This window comes from Rhinoraja longicauda, chromosome 17 (assembly GCF_053455715.1).
Source record: "Rhinoraja longicauda isolate Sanriku21f chromosome 17, sRhiLon1.1, whole genome shotgun sequence".
Taxonomy (NCBI): Eukaryota; Metazoa; Chordata; class Chondrichthyes; order Rajiformes; family Arhynchobatidae; genus Rhinoraja; species Rhinoraja longicauda.
Window position 1 is genome coordinate 13,191,840 of NC_135969.1, and position 18,307 is coordinate 13,210,146.

General features: G+C 45.4%; 1 protein-coding gene across 2 annotated transcripts in view; it reads right to left on the reverse strand.

The window, feature by feature from the left end:
* Positions 1 to 1,814: 1,814 nt before the first annotated feature.
* The window catches only part of LOC144601768 (sodium-coupled neutral amino acid transporter 3-like), a 155,696-nt gene continuing 139,203 nt past the window's right edge, over positions 1,815 to 18,307 (reverse strand). For both annotated transcript variants that reach the window (XM_078414160.1, XM_078414158.1), the window contains exons 14-16: positions 16,615 to 16,759; positions 9,412 to 9,515; positions 1,815 to 4,139 (exon numbers count right to left, since the gene is read on the reverse strand). In XM_078414160.1, the coding sequence (XP_078270286.1) occupies positions 4,035 to 4,139; positions 9,412 to 9,515; positions 16,615 to 16,759 (354 nt within the window). In that variant the 3' untranslated portion in view covers positions 1,815 to 4,034. The remainder of the gene's footprint in view (positions 4,140 to 9,411; positions 9,516 to 16,614; positions 16,760 to 18,307) is intronic.

An 18,307-nucleotide genomic window follows, 5' to 3' on the forward strand; every position in this document is an offset into this window, starting at 1 on the left:
AAATGAGCTGCCAGAGGAAGTAATTGAGCAGCTACTATAACAGATTTTAAAAGACATTTGGACAGGTACATGGAGAGGAAAGGTTTAGAGGGATATGGGCCAAATGCAGGCAGGTGGGACTAGCGTAGATGGGGCATCTTGGTCAGCATGGACACGTTGGGCTGAGGGGCCAGTTCCCATGCTGTATGACTCTGATGATTAGAGGCTTACCAAGTGGATGATGAAGCTTTCTTTAGGTTTGTAGCTGAGATGCTCCACATTAGACCATAAAACATAGGACAGGGCAGCACAGGGACAGGCCCCTCGGCCCACAATCTTTGTGCCGAACATGATGCCAAGTTGAACTGATCTCATTTGCCTGTAAATGATCCATAGCCCTCTATTCCATGCATTTCCATGTGCCTATCCAAAACCTCACTCCTCTGGCATTGTGTTCCAAGCACCATTACTCTCTGTGTAAAACTTGCCCTGCACATCTCCATTAATCTTTCCCCTTGTCATCTTCTGGCTCTGCCTGTAGATCAGTCACTATATTCCTGATCCATGTTGGGTCTCCGTACTGACTTCCTATGGAATGTGTCTGGCGCATGTGTAGTGGGATTTCTACTGATAAGATGTTAGAAAGTTCGAGAGGGACTCACTCTCCTTTGCAGTCTCGAAAGCTTCTGGCTAATAAAGAACTTTATAAGAAGTTAAACGTCTCATCGTCAATGGAACTTCATACACTGTCCTCCAGTGTTGGACATTTCCACCCCGGAGGAATAAATGAAATATATTTGTACAGATCCTGCACTTTCTCAGCAGTCCACCAGCAGGTGAATTATAGTTACTGTTGTAATCGAGGAACCTTGCCTGTCATTTTAACACATGGTGAGATTCCACACTCAGCAATGCGATAACAACCACATACTTTTTTATTAGTGATGTTGGCTGAAGAATAAATATTGGCAATCGGCACACAGCTTTGAAGGTAGTGCCATGAGATCCTATATAGGTCGGCACAGACCTTGATTCTGAAAGGTAGCAACTGTAACAGGGCAGTGCTCCCTCAACAGTGCACTGCACAAGCCCGATATCTACAGTGGGAGATTTGGACCTTCCTGATTCAGAGGTATGAGGCAAGGCTGAATCAATACCCAAGGAAGAACAAGTTGAGAAGCAAGAGGAGAAAACAATATAATTAAAGATTCGCATATTGAATAGTTGAAGCGGAGGGATACACTCATGAGTTGGAGACTAGAAAGCAGGAGGGACATTAATGGATTGGCAGCAAATATTCTAACACATTGAAGGATTGAAGATTGTGGATTTTATACACCAATGCATCAGAAACAGGGGTTGAAGGGGTTTCTATCAGCTACTGAGATGGCTCTCCGGGAAATGTTAAACAAGGCCTTGACTCACGTGAGAAACATATTAATGCAGGCCCTGCCCTATTTTAGTGCCCCCCTTCAACGTACCCAGTGACACACATCTTATGTGAGTCACCACACAATCAGGCAGACTTTGTGTTACGGCTTACTATGTAAGACAGAGGATTAATACATGACACAAATATCTCGTGCGATTTAGCAGTCATACAGGTTTTACTTACACACTCTGATCAGATCTATAAGGCTTTTTCCACTGCCAAGCAGAACATTAAATATTAAAAATCTTTTATGATTTTTATTTTCTATTAAATTAAAATTTAATTATACATTTAATAAAATATAAATATTGTGTGTAGGAATCTGAGCAGCTTCATTTCTAAAACACGGTAGCGCAATCTAATAAAACAGATCAATGTTGTATATTATAATACAAGCCAAAAATAAAATGCAAATTTTATTTAAACACAGCTGTAAATTTTGCTATCACCAAATAAACCATTTCTCGTCATTGTCCCCAGAATTATTATTTTATAAATGCTCTGTGCTGTTAATGAACCAACGCACAAGGTTGGCAAGTTCCACTGGGTGGCCTTGTACCATTGCCCCATTGGCAGTATTATGAGAAAGGACATTATATTTAATCATTAAAACACAGACATAGAATTAAATCATTAAAGTCATTAGTAGATGACTTCTTCCCACTCTTTTGAAATGTTTTTTTAGTTTAATAAAAATATATCTTCATTCGTATAATGTTTTTTTTTAAACTTTGTTGAATCCATCCTCTTCCCCCTGATCAGTGCATCCTGGAAACAGATGTTAATCCACCTCTGGGAAGGTGTATGGGATAACCCTGCATTCCTGTTGAGTTGCCCTTTCCCCATGGACCCCTTTCCCCAGGTAACCTGCCTGATGGATTTAAAACAGTGATCCACCTTCCCTGTGGCCCGGGTTGCCACTATGATGGGTCCCACCCCCAGGGATAGGAATGCGTTTGCAGTTTCCAGCAGGCCCCTGCCTTCACAATCCTTCCCTCTGGCTCGCGTTTCCCTCCCCGCTGTTGACCAACCGGTCGGTGCGATCAGTCCCACCGGAAGGAAGGAACACAGTTGCAACATTTCCACCAAACGATCAGAGGGAAGTCATCCAGGTGCTTCCTCCTCCTGCTTTGAATGGACACAGGCTCCATCTGTTTTGTTTTGCCCCACGCCGACATCCATTCTTTGCTGGGTACTGTGCAAGGTATACTGTGTTGAAGTAGAGTTGATGGGGGGAAATACTTGCAGTCTCAGCTCGAGACGTGGTGCAAACAATCCAGTGTACGTTGCTCATATGACTCACCTTGCAGAAGCCAGGTCGCTAGGATTCCAACCCTGGCCTCCCAAACAACAGCACAGTGCAGTCTCTTTCCAAGCTTCACAGAGACAGGTTATGGGCAGGTTTTACAAATTAAATAAAGCAGCAACCTGGCAGCAATGGCTCGGAACTTTCACTCGCTGTTAAAATGGCAAGCAGAAAAAAGAATCATTTGTTTCACTGACGTGACAGTGGAACTAGTGCTTTGTAAGATTGGCATGGCCAAACATTACTGAACTCAGAATGCTTGCGAGATGAGCGACGAGAATGTAGATCTGGGGCACAAAACAGGGCATTTATCATCTCAAGGGACAGTCTGTACAAAACCGTGCATCAACCAAAGTGCTCTACCGATCAGCTCTACCTCTGAATCTACTAACAAATATATACATTTGTGACATATTGGGGTTTCCATAGGTGGTGTCGGCTAATTTGGCTTGTCTTAACTTGGGACTATCAATGAGTCAGGAACAGGGAGGCAAATCAGTAGCTCCTGTGCCGACTGTTCCAATACTTGCTCTTCTCGTTGGAGAGCTCTAGGTAGTGGAACCGTGGCTGGCTTTAATCTCTTCCCTCCCCAAGTAAACCTACTCCCACCCTGACTGAGACCAGTCCCCTTAGCCCAGAATGGGGATTGCAGACAGCACGTATGGCTCTACAACATGTAATGCATTGAGCCTTCTGAAATATCTGGCTTTTTTTTTTAAACAAAGAAATATTAATTGTTCAGGAAACAAAATGCAGCACAACTCTGCAATCTACAACAGAACTATGAAAAGTGGCCACAGCACTCAGCAGGAGTTTGGAGGTGGAAATAGTGTATGGTAGTTTTGAAATCTATTTTTGTTTGTTTGTAATCTTCTGAACCACCTTTAACAATGCGGTCATTTAGCATTCAATTGCGTCAAAGGAGCGCAATATAAAATACATATAAAAAAAAACAAGAGCCCTCCCCACCCCCCCCCAAGTAAAACTCAAATCCTCAGTTCAGAACCCTGCACTATTTCACAGGCATTAACACTGAGAATGTCCTAGCTCTATACAAAATAACTTAGAAATGGTGTGGTTTTATAAAATCTCGTGCAAAGTATTTGCATCGACTCCTTAGTACACAGTAACACGGTATAAAAATTGCAGGTGTGCATAAACTATATATATGTGTGTGTGTGTGTGACGGTTTTACATGTCTCATTATGGACGGTTCGGCATGGGCTCCGGGTTTATCAGCCATTTTCTTCAGCAATGGTCTTGCTCCTTGAGGGTGAGGGGGGCACTTGGCTCTCGGTGGACGAGGCCCTCCCTTGTCTAGTGGCCTCCGTTTACGTTGCCATGTCCTGTGGACCAGCTGATGATGATGAAGCTCAGACTCATGGTCATGAAGAGAAAGCCCAGGCCTGCAAAACAAGCAGCCTGCAGAAAGATAACAGAAGGACAAGGTGAGGGGCAGAAAGATTAACCTCCATCTCCTCATCTAATGGAAACTGCTTTTCTACGTTTAGACATTTAAGCTGGAAAGAGCACAGAGAAGATATGCGAGGATGTTGCCAGGAGTTGAGGGCCTGAGCTAAAGGGAGACGTCGGGCAGCCTAGGGACTCTATTCCTTGGAGCACAGGAGGCTGAGGGATGATCCTTATAAGAGGTGTATAACATCGTGAGGGGAGTAGATAGGATTGGATGTACAGAGTCATTTACTCAGACTAGGAGAATCAACTACCAGAGGACATAGGTTTAAGGTGAGAGGGGAAAGATTTAGTAGGAATCTGAGGGGCAACATTTTCACACAGAGGGCGGTGGGTTTATGGAATGAGCTACCAGAGGAAGTGGTTGAAGTAAGTACTATGTGCTATAACAACATTTAAAAGACATTTGGACAAGTACATGGATAGGAAATGTTTGGAGGGATATGGGCCAAATGCGGGCAGGTGGGACTAAAGTAGATGGGTCATCTTGGTCGGAATGGGCAAGTTGGACCAAAGGGTCTGTTTCCGCGCTGTATGACTTTATGACTCCAAAAAGATGTGCTAAGTGTAGGGAAAATATGATAAATTAAAGTAATTCTTGTAGGAAATGGGCAAGAGGTCAGGTTGCTGGCACTTGGGAAAAGACATTACGATATACCATCACATTTATGTAATCAAATACATTCAGTAGTGACAAGGCAGGCCAAATGACTGGTTTTGTCCCATATAAGAGGCAACAATATAATGTATAATGTAGAAGAGGACGGAAAGGGGCTGAAGAAGGGTCTTGACCCGAAATGTCACACATTCCTTCTCTCCAGAGATGCTACCTGTCCCGCTGAGTTTCTCCAGCATTTTGTGTCTATCTTCGGGTTATAACAAGGCTTGGTTCTCAACTTGAATGTCCAGGAACGAAGAAGATTACAAAGAGCGGTGAACACGGGTACTGACCTCCCCATCATCGAAGGGACCTCTCGGAGGTGCTGCCTCAAAAAGTCAGCCAGTATCATCAAAGACCCATATCTCCCATGCCACGCTCTCATTTCACCCGAGCATCGCGAAGAAGGTACAGGAGTCTGAAAGCCAGGTTCAAGAATAGCTTCTTCTCAACAACCATCAGGCTCTTGAACACCACACAACACAACACAAACCCAACAATGAGCTGTGGGCTGTCTTTGGTAGTGCTGAGGACTTCAGGTTTTTTTGCACTTGTATAGGGAGTATTAAGTAATTGATTAAAAAAATAATAATAATGTATCATCTATGTATATTGTGTTTACAGGCCCGTTCTGCTCCTCCATGTAGTTCACCCTTGCCTCAAGAGAAGGCACTGGCGGTCTCAGGGCTAAACTGGCAGCTCAGCTTTGGGCTAGAAAAAGGGGCGCTGGGTTATACTGGTGGCTCAGTCTTTGCCTCTGTGTGTGGACACAGTCCCTGGTTGTCCATGGGAAGGAAGAGGCATTGGCATCTCAGGCTTGCCCCAGTCCCTCAGTCGTGGCCTCAGTAGAATGCTGGGTCTGGGGTTTCTTCCCGGCAGCTCAATCCTGACCACAAGGTGGCATTATCCGTCTCGGGTTTGTCCCAGTTGCTCGGTCTTCCTCAACCCTGTGACAAGGGAAAACAACTAGCAGGGAGTCCCCCCCACTTCCCTCCTTTTCTCCTTTCCATCATTTCCTTCTTCCTCCTCCCCTCCGGCTAGAATGCCTGGATTTATAAGGAGTTTGTTGACGAGGTTTAGGCGGGTCAATCCGATGCCAGGTCATTGGACCTACTGATACTGGGGATTGGCCTCTCGTGGCCAGTCAGCCGGTGATAAGGACCAGAGAGGCATCCGAGGGTAGGGGGCGCTATCGCTGTACATGGAGTATCGATGAAGAGGTGGGGTCTCGTGGACAGCGCCTTCTGCGAGTGTGGGGACCCAACACAGACAGCGGAGCACATGGTCACCAGTTGCCCCAAATACCGGCCACCGAATGGTGAACGAGGTCTGATTGACCTGGACGATGACACGTTGGCCTGGCTCGCCTCAACGGGGCTGCAGGTCTAAAAGACATACGACAGAAGAAGAAGAAGCAGAAGAAGCTGTACACATGACAATTAAACTCTCGACTTGACTAATTCAGGGTGGCACAGTGGCGCAGCTGGTAGAGCTGCCGCCTCACAGCGCCAGAGACCCTGGTTCATTCTTGACCTCGGGTGCCGTCTGTACGTTTGCTGTGACTGCATGAGTTTCTGCCGGGTGCTCTGGTTTCCTTCCGTGTTCCAAATACGTGCAGGTTTGTAGGTTAATTGGGCTTTGTAATTTGCCCTTAGCGTGCAGGGAGTGGATGCCAAAATGAGATAACATGGAACTAGCGAGTACGGGTGATCGCTTGTCGGTGGGCCAAAGAGCCTGTTTCCACGCTGAATCTGAACACTAAACTAAACTATTGTCTTTGAGTCACTGGTATCACAAAATGCTGGAGTAACTCAGCAGGTCAGGCAGCATCTAGGAGAGAGGGAATGGGTGACGTTTCGGGTCGAGACCCTTCTTCAGACTGATGTCAGGGGGGCGGGACAAAGAAACGATATAGATGGAGACAGTGAGAGAACTGGGAAGGGGGGGGGGAGTGGGGAAAAGAGAGAGACAGAGGAACTATCTAAAGTCTTTGTACCTTCGTTAGACCTCTTCCCTGCTCCACCCAACTGGGCCTAACCCCTATTATTCCTTTCTCAGCAGAGAATTGGTAACATTTTTGAAAGCTGCCAGCAAATCCTTTCCCACCACCTTTTCAGGCCGTGAATTCCAGACCAGCATTGAGATAATTTCGTCTCCCCTCCTCCACTTTGTAAAGTAACTACATTTTTTTTCAAAAGTGAATCTCTTCTGAAGCTCCAAGGACCAGGAGCCCATCAGTAATAACAGCATGTGTTGCATTACGAGCGAGAGGAAGGAACAGGGGACCATAAATTTACCCTGCCCATCGGAGACGGGTGTCTGTACCGTCTGTGGACAGTCACACCAGTGAACACGTTGTGCTTTGTTCATACTGTTTATTGCTCAGCCGTGATCGGTGTAAAGAAAATAACAAATGTTTACTCTGTCCTTGGGGTGATGACTGACTGGCTTTCAGTCATTCCAGTAGGACTGGTACCATCACCACATCTTGGCCTGGAGGCCTGTTATAAACATATTTCCCCTCCAGGTTCCTAGGATTTAGTTCCATCAAGCCTATCTTAATGCATCTCTTTCTCACGTTGCTATTGGGTACGTTGCGCACACACTGCCAAAAGAATTTCGAGTTTCGAGGTAGAGGGTGGAAACAGGCCCTTTGGCCCACCGAGTCCGCACCGAGCAGTGATCACCCCGTACACTAGCACTATCCTCCACACTAGGGACAATTTACCATTTTCACTGAAGCCAATTAACCTACAAACCTTGGAATGTGGGAGGGAACCGAAGCACCCTGGGAACACCCACATGGTCACAGGCAGAACGTACCAACTCCACACAGATAGCACCCGTAGTCACGATCGGACCTGGGTCTCTGGCGCTGTAAGGCAGCAACTCTTCTGCTTCGCCACTGCGCCATCTTTAAGAGGTAGGACATTGATGGCAATAGTGCACCAGGGCATGTTTGGCTCATGGACATTACATATTCCAGTTAAAGGTTGGGAGGTTAACCTGGTTTTCTGGTACTGGTACTGAATTGCAACCTTGTGCTCAGAGTAAGACCCTGTGTACACACAGCGCTGAGCATAAGGCAGCAGTGTGTTCCTGCCTGAGACGACAAAGCAACTCTATATTCCAGTCTCTGCACCACATGTATGTTGCTACAGAGGCAGCAGCTCAATGCCATCCTTGGTTACGAAGCACTGTAGCTCATCCTGTGCACAGTTAAATCATAATTTTAAATTAAACTTATTGACTAAAGGGCTCGATTCCCTTATATGGTGTAAGACCATATTCTCAATAACCATCAGCTTATGGAATGCTACACACTCTAACTAAACTATGAACTGTGAACTGCCTCAATTGCATGAGGGACTTTGGGCTTTATTTTTGTATTTGCATTATATTGTTTTTAAAATGTTATTTTTTTGTGTTTCGTGTTTATTATGGCATCCACTGAATACTATATTTACATACCAGTTGTGCTGCTGCAATTAAGAGTTTCATTGTTCCACTTTGGGACAAATGACAAAACTTTCTTGATTCTTGAGTTGTGGATTATTTTGTGTATTTCACTCCAAAGTGTGGAGCCCATTGATTAAAAATTTCAAAAGGCTTGCATTCACCACTTTAACATTAGCTCCCCCTACACTGGTGTCCCATTGCAGCGCCACCTATTGGTGCTCCTGTGCTGTGCACCCTCTGTTCATTTAGCTTAGTTTAGAGAGACAGTGCACAAACAGGCCCTTCGACCCGCTGAGTCTGCACCGACCAGCGATCACCCGTACACTATGTGTAGGAAGGAACTGCAGATGCTGGTTTCACCGGATAGACACAAAATGCTGGAGTAACTCAGCGGGTCAGGCAGCATTTTTGGATGAAAGGAATAGGTGACATTTTGGGTCGGGACCCTTCTTTAGACTGATGCAAAACAACACCTATTCCTTTTCTCCAGAGATGCTACCTGACACACTGAGTTACTCCAGCATTTTGCCCATACACTAGTTCTATCCTACACACTGGGGATAATTTACAGAAGCCAATTGATCTACAAACCTGCACAGCTTTGGAATGTGGGAGGGAACCTGGAGCACCTGGAGAAAGCCCACAAGGTCACAGAGAGAACGTACAGACTCCATACAGACAGCACCCGTAGTCAGGCTCAAACCCGGGTCTCTGGCGCTGAAAGGCAGCAACTCTACCGCTGCGATACTGGGCCGCTTTAGTGTGCTGGCAATACCCCTGCAAAACCCCCCTTCACTGTTAATGTCAATTGGCCCCAACCCAGCAATGGAATTGGGGACTGACAGTAGAACGACACCCAGCCTCAACTGACCTCCAGCATTGATTGCACTGTTGGATAATTCACCTGTTGGTGCACAATATTGACTGCATTTCCACCTTAACAATGATGCTTTTGGAATCTCTGCCACTCTCCAAAATGTTGGCTTAATATTAATGCATATTAATTATTGTTAACATAGCAATGGAGGGGATTGCATCAATCACTAGGCACCAGATTTTGGGAGATTTATACTTAAATTTACACTGAAATGTGACGAGACCCACCAGGATTTTGGGAAGCGTGCACATGGGTTCCTCTTCCTTTGGAATTATCCGTATGTAGAACACAGCTGGGAAGATGAAAATTAAACACGGAGCGGAGGTAGCACCTGGTGAAAGAGAAGTCAATGACCATTAGAACACAACTTGGGCTTGAGATGCACATGAACCACAGAACTGCACAAAATACCCTTTCTCCCACACGCTTTTTATTTGACCAGAGTCTACATTTTGTTGTGTTTTTCAAAAAAACCCAAGTACTTTATAAACAAGTGGCAACTCTAAGGAATGAGAATTTTAAAAAAGTTTTCAGAGATACATTGTGGAAACGGACCCTTTGGCCCACCGGGTCTGCGTGAATCAGCAATCCCTGCACACTAACACACTAGGGGACAATTTACAATTTTACTGACGCCAATTAATCTACAAACCTGTACGTCTTTGGAGTGTGGGTGGAAACCGGAGCACCCGGAGAAAACCCATGTGGTCGGGTGGAGCACGTACAAACTCCCTACTGACAGCACCCGTAGTCAGGATCGAACCCGGGTCTGTGGTGCTGTAAGGCAGCAACTATCATGCCACCTCGCCGCCCAAATGTCCCAACTTCAGGTTCCTTCATCATTACTTCAGGATCGGGTGCAGTTTCTGACTGGGCTGAACAAGGAGGAAGTACCAAGGAGGATTGACTCACTGTCAATACCCCAAAGAAAATGCCTGAGCAGACTGCCACCCATTGTGGTCCTGGGCTGCTGATAACAGCTGTAATGTCCAAGAATTGCACCAACTGTTTAATGACCTGCCTTCCCCAACTCTAAACTGAGCAACATATTGGAATTCCAAATTCTATTCCAAACAGCATCATTTCCTCCAGATGTGGGGGGAAAAAAATTAAATGTATGTAAATATATATAAATACTGGCTAAAAATATGTCCTGTACCCAGCGTCTGACCTGCTGTAGGGGACGTGGAAGGTGCTGATTGTCAAGATGGAATATGGCCTTTGTCCAACAATCTACTTATCAACCCTATGTTCACCTATTATTGGCCATGCTCGGTCCTTCCCCTCCGTTCTCCCAGTTCTCTTACCCGCTCCCCTGCAATCACACTGAAGAAGGATCCCGACGTTAAACTTCACCTATCCCTGTTCTCCAGTGGTGCTGCCTGACCCACTGAAATACTCCGAGCACTTTGTTGTCTTTGTTTAGATGGTGATTAACCCGTAACAGCCCTCCTGACCTCGGCCTCCTCCATTGCCAGAGTGAGACCACACATGAACTGGAGGAAGGCCCCCTCATATTCTGCCTGGGTGGCTTACAACCCAATGGCATGAGCATCAAATCCTCTAATTCTACATCACCACTAATGTACGGGTCGATTAGTACGGGTGTCAGAGGTTATGGGGAGAAGGCAAGAGAATGGGGTTAGGAGGGAGAGATAGATCAGACATGATTGAATGGCGATGTAGATTTGATGGGCCGAATGGCCTAATTCTGCTCCTAATACTTAATATCTCATGATCTGATCTTATGACCACTCTAGAAAATACATCTCCACATTAGGACATACATCACCACACCAGACACTACATCGCCACACTAGACCATACGTCAGAGCATTGGACATCATCTCCCACGTCACTGTACCAGGCCATCCATAAGCACCAGACTATATGTCACCATTCTCTACCAAGTCACTGCATTACAATGCACACCCTTACCTGTTACCACACTAGAATATGCAACCGTTTCCTAACTAGATCACACTGAGCCACCACACGGCTAGACATCTCCACACTACACACCATCATCACTGCAACACATTTGTGTTTGGCATTTCTCCAACTAAGATCCCACTAAAATACATTAACACATCTTTCTCTTTCAGGCTTTGTCTTCTTTTGTTCGATTGTGCAGCGACCATTAAGCTTCTGTTTGAGGCTCTGGTTATTTTCGGTTAGAGCTTGATTAAACCTGAGTCAGAGAAACTGGCTGAGAGCAATTTGTAAACACAATGGGAAGCAGAGCTGCACTAATGTCTGCCGAAATAGCTCAGTTGTGAGAGCTAACTACAACCCAGCTGAAATGTCAGTGCATTCATCCACTGGGCTGGTTGACGTCTATATTATATCACAGCAGCATTAATAGACCTCTGACAGACACCACTGCTTACTCAGTGGGGTTCAGCACATTGATGACAGCATCACAATGAAAGGGGAGCGCGGTTGTGCAGCGGTAGAGTTGCCGCCTTACAGCGCCAGAGACCCGGGCTTGATCCTGATTACGGGTGCTGTCTGTACTGAGTTTATACGTTTTCCCCGTGACCTGCGTGGGTTTTCTCCAGGTGCTCTGGTTTCCTCCTACACTCCAAAGACGTACAGGTTTGTAGGTTAATTGGCTTCAGTAGAACGGCAAATTGTCCCTAGTGTGTAGGATAGTGTTAGTGTGCAGGGATCGCTGGTCGGCGCAGACTCGGTGGGCTGAAGGGCTTGTTTCTGCGCTGTGTTTCTAAACCAAAGCATCACCGCCCAGTCTGGTCTTTGCAGCAGGCCGCATTGTGGAAAAGCTGAGGTAATGTCTTTAGAGGCCCAGGTTTCGTATGTCTCTGGTTTACTAAGCCTTTCTCAAAACTGTTTGAAATGAATTCCTTGATGTTGCATAGCCGATCCAGTATACGACCTAAGCCGATTCTTCTCACTATACCATTAAACAATCGTACGCTAATATAATCCAGATGCGGCTTCTGACTGATGTACTTCTGTGCCAAATGTAGTATTCAGTGAATGAAGAAATGATCTTGGCACCTTACTACAGCATTCTTGGGTCGGAGCTACAGGGAGAGGTTGAGCAGGCTTGGACTTTATTCCTTGGAGCACTGGAGCATGAGGGGTGATCTTATAGAGGTGTATAAGATCATGAGGGGAATGGATAAGGTAGACACACAGTCTTTTACCCAGCACGTGGGCGCAGCAGTAGAGTTGCTGCCTTACAGCGCTTGCAGCGCCAGAGACCCGGGTTTGATCTCGACTACGGGTGCTGCTTGTACGGAGTTTGTACGTTCTCCCCGTGACTGCGTGGGTTTTCTCCGAGATCTTCGGTTTCCTCCCACACTTCAAAGACTTCCAGGTTTGTAGGTTAATTGGCTTGATGTGTGTGTAAATTGACCGTAGTGTGTGTAGGATAGTGTTAATGTGCGGGGATCGCTGGTCGGTGTGGACTCAGTGGGCCGAAGGGCCTGTTTCCGCGCTGTATCACTAAACTAAACAAAACAAAACTAAACTAAACAGAGTAGGGGGATCAAGAACCAGAGGGCATAGGTTTCAGGTGAGAGGATAAAGATTTAATAGGAACCTGAGGAGCAACTTTTTCACACAGAGGATGGTGGGTGAATGGAATGAGCTGTCAGAGGAGGTAGTTGAGCAGTTGAGCAGATACTATAACAACATTTAAAAAGGTACATGGACAGGAAAGGTCTAGAGGGATATGGGCCAAACACGGGCCAGTAGGACAAGTGTAGATGGAGCATTTAGATCAGCATGGGAAAGTTTGGCCACAGGGCATGTTTCCATGCTCAATGACTCTATGATACCTCTGACCCAGGTGGGTTGGGACAAGAATCGTGCACCATATTGTTCAAAACGGGGATAACAGCTCAGTGACGCGCGCACAATCTTGAAGGGATTTATTAACAGGTGATATTTCTGGTCTTGGCTGGTCAGACACTGCCTGGTAGATGACGTTGGCCAGTGTTGGTGACCTGTTTGTTGAAGTGAAGATGGAGCTGTCTGTTAGGTCACCGTTAAGTCAGAAAGTCTGGATTATAAATCTGCCACTTTTTAGCTAGGGAGTTTTATTTTGACAGTTTGACAACACTGCCAGGATATCATGACCGCGCCTGGTGCCTTAATCAGAAGGCATTCCAAACGTTTAGTTTTACGTTAACATGAATCACAGAAAGCTTGGGGAGAAGGGAGGCAGCGTAAATAAATATAACAAGTCACACAGCTACAGAATGTAAGTTGATCTTGATTATGACCACCGCCCCAGGATCCAGGAACATGGATTGGCTACATCGACTTTTCCTAATAATAAACATGCTGACACGGGATCACACACAACCCGTGACATCAATAACATGTTATCCCGGTCAAGGTCACAGCACAAGCAGTTCACAGAGGGTTGGCGGCCTAGAGGGGAGCTGTCTTAAACTTGTTAGTGCCGTGTCCTCATCCCATCTCCATGGAAAGCCTCAGGCATTTCACACAAGAGGACGCTGACATATATTCCAATCAAATATTAAAACTGCCTCACAAACTGGGTTACAAGCAGGTTCAATCTACTTCACAGCCAATGGCATGGAAACAGACCCGTCAGCCCTGACTATTGATCTACGCTGACTATCGATCACCACAGTGGCGCAGTGATAGAGTTGCTTCCTTACAGCGCCAGAGACCCGGGTTCGATCCTGACTATGGGTGCTGTCTGTACGGAGTTTGCATGTTCTCTCTGTGACCTGTGTGGGGTTTCTCCAGGATCGGATTCCTCCCACACTCCAAAGATGTACAAGTTAGTAGGCTAATTGGCTTGGGAAAATTGTAAATTGTCCCTTGTTTGTGTAGGATAGTGTTAGTGTGCGGGGATTGCCGTTCGGCGTGGACTCGGTGGGCCGAAGGGCCTGTTTCCACGCTGCATCTCCAAACATAAACACCTCTTCTCACTAGTTCTATCTTATCCCACTTTCCCCATAGTAAACCAAACTAAACTGCCACAGAAGGCTATGGAGGCCAGGTCAATGGAGGCAGAGACTGACAGATCCTTGATTAGCCTGGGTGTCAGGGGTTATGGGGAGAAGGCAGGAGAATGGAGTTGAGAGGGAAAGATAGATCAACCTTGATTGAATGGCAGAGTAGACTTGATGGGCCAAATAGTCTAATTCTGCTCCAATAACTTATGAACTTATGATACACCTGATTGTAATCCAGTTCATGAAGCAGTTTTTAATATTTGACGAATATGTGTCCCCATCCTCTTGTGTGGAAAATGCCTGCAGGTTTCCCACTTTCTCATCCACTACAAACACATTTTGGGCAATATTATACAGGCCAATTAACCTACAAACCTGCACATCTTTGAGGTGCGGGAGGAAACCTGAGCACCCGGAGGAAACACACGCGGTGACAGGGAGAACGTGCAAACTCCACACAGACAGCACCCAAAATCAGGATTGGACACGGGTTTCTGGCGATTTGAGGCAGCAGCTCTACCACTGTGCTTTGTCATTGTTATATGTAACATTTGTACAGTTCTTGTCTTGGATTGCTACCAAGAGAAGCTCTGTAAAAAAACAAGTGTCGAGATGGCAACAGCTCTGAAAGGAATACATCAAACTGCTGTGATATATCGTAGAACCATAAATACATGGAATTACAATTCCTCAGGAGGCCGTTCAGCCCATTTAATTCAGTCAGTCACATTAACCTGCTCTCAACCTGCAATCTTGCAACTAACCTTTCCTCAAGTGTCCGACCAATTCCTTGTGAAAGTCCTGATTGATTCTGTTGTTATATTCTTGCAGAAATGCATTTCAGATCATAGTTACCTTCTGCATATAAAAATATATTCCACACAGAGAATATAGAACGGTACAGCACAGGAACAGGCCCCCCGCGGCCCACGATGTCTGTGTCAAACATGATACCAAGGCAAGCTGTTATTTGCCTACATATAATCCATATCCCTCCATTCCTTGTATGTTCATGTGCCTATCTAAAAGTGTCTTAAATGCCATTATTGCATCTGCCTCCATCACCACCATGTTCCAAGCACTCACCACTCTGTGTAAAAAGATTGCCCTGCACATCTCTTTTAAACTTTCATCTTTCACCTTAAAGCTATGTCCTCTAGTTTTTGATATTTCCATGCCGGGAAAAAGGTTTCGACTGATTACCTTATCAATGCCTCTCTTAATTTTATATACTTCTACCAGGTCTCCCCTTAGCCTTTGGCATTCCCCCCCCCAAAAAAAATCAAGGTTTGTCCAACCTCTCCCTGTAGCTAAAACCCCCTAGGGCGGCACGGTGGCGCAGCGGTAGAGTTGCTGCCTTACAGCGAATGCAGCGCCGGAGACTCAGGTTCGATTCTGACTACGGGCGCCGTCTGTACGGAGTTTGTACGTTCTCCCCGTGACCTGCGTGGGTTTTCTCCGAGATCTTCGGTTTCCTCCCACACTCCAAAGACGTACAGGTATGTAGGTTAATTGACTGGGTAAATGTAAAAATTGTCCCTAATGTGTGTAGGATAGTGTTAATGTGCGGGGATCGCTGGGCGGCGCGGACTCGGTGGGCCAAAGGGCCTGTTTCCGCGCTGTATCTCTAAATCTAAAATCTAAAAAATCTAATCCAGGTGTCGTCCTAGTAACCAGCCTCTACACCCTCTCCATAGCCACCACATCCTTCTGGTGATGTGGTGACCAGAGCTGCAGCAAGTACTCCAAATGTGGCCTAATCATGGACAGGTATTTTCCTTCTACATCTATTGTCCTGCAGAACTGTCTCTCAATGGTATCTCTCCTTTATTCTCCAAATTCTGTGACTACATAAAAGGTTTGTAAATTTATAGTCCAGAGATCCAGTGTGGAAACAGTCCCTTCGGTCCACCGAGTCCATGCCAAGCGGTGATCACCTGTACACTAGTTCTATCCGAAACATCAGGCACAAGTCAAAGAGGTCAATTCACCTACAAATTTGCACCTCTTTGGGATGTGGGAGGAAACTGGAGCACCCGGAGAAAACCCACAAGGTCACAGGGAGAGCGTACAAACTCCATACAGGCAGCACCCATAGTCATGATCGAACCCGGTTCTCTAATGCTGCAAGGCAGCATCTCTACCACTGCGCCACAATTTGGTGAATAGTTTTATTGTCATCATTAAGGGTATCAGCAACTTTTCTACGAAAGAACATTGTTATAACTGTGTTTCAGACAATTTCTTCATGATTAAGAAAGTAATAGCAACATACTTTGCGTGGCACAATGTCTAAAGTACTTTGGTAATGTTCATATTCGATAGCAGCCTCTATGGTTTGCAAAGTGAGTTTAGCACTGCGTAAATGAAAGGAGCATTTCACCTTAGAATCCTTTAAACCGTTAGACCTCACTGCAGCATCATCACCCTCTGTTGGCTAATCATTCTAATGAGCTCCGTCCTACTTACCGATAATTCCAAAGATGTCAAGTATGTTGGGTGCAAAGATAACCAGTAAGTCAATGCCACACAGAAGAATGACGGCAATGATGGTGTGTCTGAGCCAACTGAAGGGTTTGTTCTGGAACAGCATCTGCTGGATAGCACGACGCACCTACATCCAAACAAAAGTATGGGAAAGATTAGTTTCAATGCACCCCTTGTAGCCCTTATCTCTTCCCCCCCCCCCCCACTAAGGTTGACCACCTCCCTGTCCATTGCTCCCTCCATTATTCATTTATCCCAACCAGTTGTGGTGGTGCCACAAAATGCTGATGGTATTATTTGGATGGTGAAAGCGATGGTATTATTCTGATCATCGACAAGTCCAAGGCAAATAATATCAACTACATTTATAGTAGGAAGGAACTGCAGATGCTGGTTTACACCGAAGATAGGCACAAAATGCTGGAGTAACTCAGCGGGACAGGCAGCATCTCTGGAGAGAAGGAATGGGTGACGTTTCGGGTCGAGAACCTTCTTCTCGACCCCCAAACTGTCACCCATTTCTTCTCTCCAAAGACGCTGCCTGTCCCGCTGAGTTACTCCAGCATTTTGTGTCTATCTTCAACTAAATTTATGCTAGCTGAGATTATTTTCTGCTAATGCATAAGAAATGGCCATCTTAGTGTCAGTCTGCACCGGGGCATTATTGCAACAACTGTAACATGATAATGGCGGAAAGATTTGTTCTTATTTTAATGCAAGTGCAGATCTCAGCAGAGAAGTGCCAGAGAGGAAGGTACAAGGAACTGCAGATGCTGGTTTACAGAAAAAACGACACAAGGTGCTGGATTAACTCAGCGGGGCAGGCAGCATAAACGACCTTTCAGGTCCCGCCCCAAAATGTCACCTATCCATGTGCTCCAGAGATGTTGCCTGACCCGCTGAGTTACTCCAGCTCTTTTTGTCTTTTTTTAGTTAGAATTAGAGCCACTTAAAGTAGATGAAGTAGAGAGCAGAGTGGCATTTAAGGGAAAATTGGTAGAGTTACTCCAGCACTTTGTGTCTTTTTTTACAGAAATGCCAGAGTTTATTAATAAAATCCATCTGGGGTGAGATGTTAAATTGGTAACTCCACAGAATGTTTGAATAATTGCGGTTACACTGACATATTAACTTGCTAAAAGCTATGCTGACTGGAAGTTTGATAACTATAAATATTAATCAGTGAGGGGGGGAACTTTATTTTTGGTTTCCAGCAATGATACTCTGTCAGAGTATTGGCTAGCTGTTGAATTTACCTTCAAATATTCAGTTCCACCAATGTCGCCGGAACAGATTGTGTATAAGTAAGAAAAGCCAGTGAACGGTATTTTCTCATGAGTTTAGTGCCACTGACTTCACCTAGCTTCCTCGCCTGAATATTTTATGCTTTGTCCTTCGAACGATTAGCAAGATTGAGAAATGATCAGTAGTTAATGTACAATCCCTTATAGAGTGAGACTAGAAAAAAGTATACCGAGGAAAAACAAAATGGCAGACAAATAACTTGTAGTAAAGTGGAATTATCAGTAATATTTGTAAAGAATTGTCAGATTTTTTTTCCACTGTTAAACTAGTTTGACCTGAAAACAAAATAGCAAAGATCCGTTAGTTTGGTTTATAATTTCATGCCTGCATTCTACTTCCTGATGCAGTCCAGGGACACGGAACAAAATTA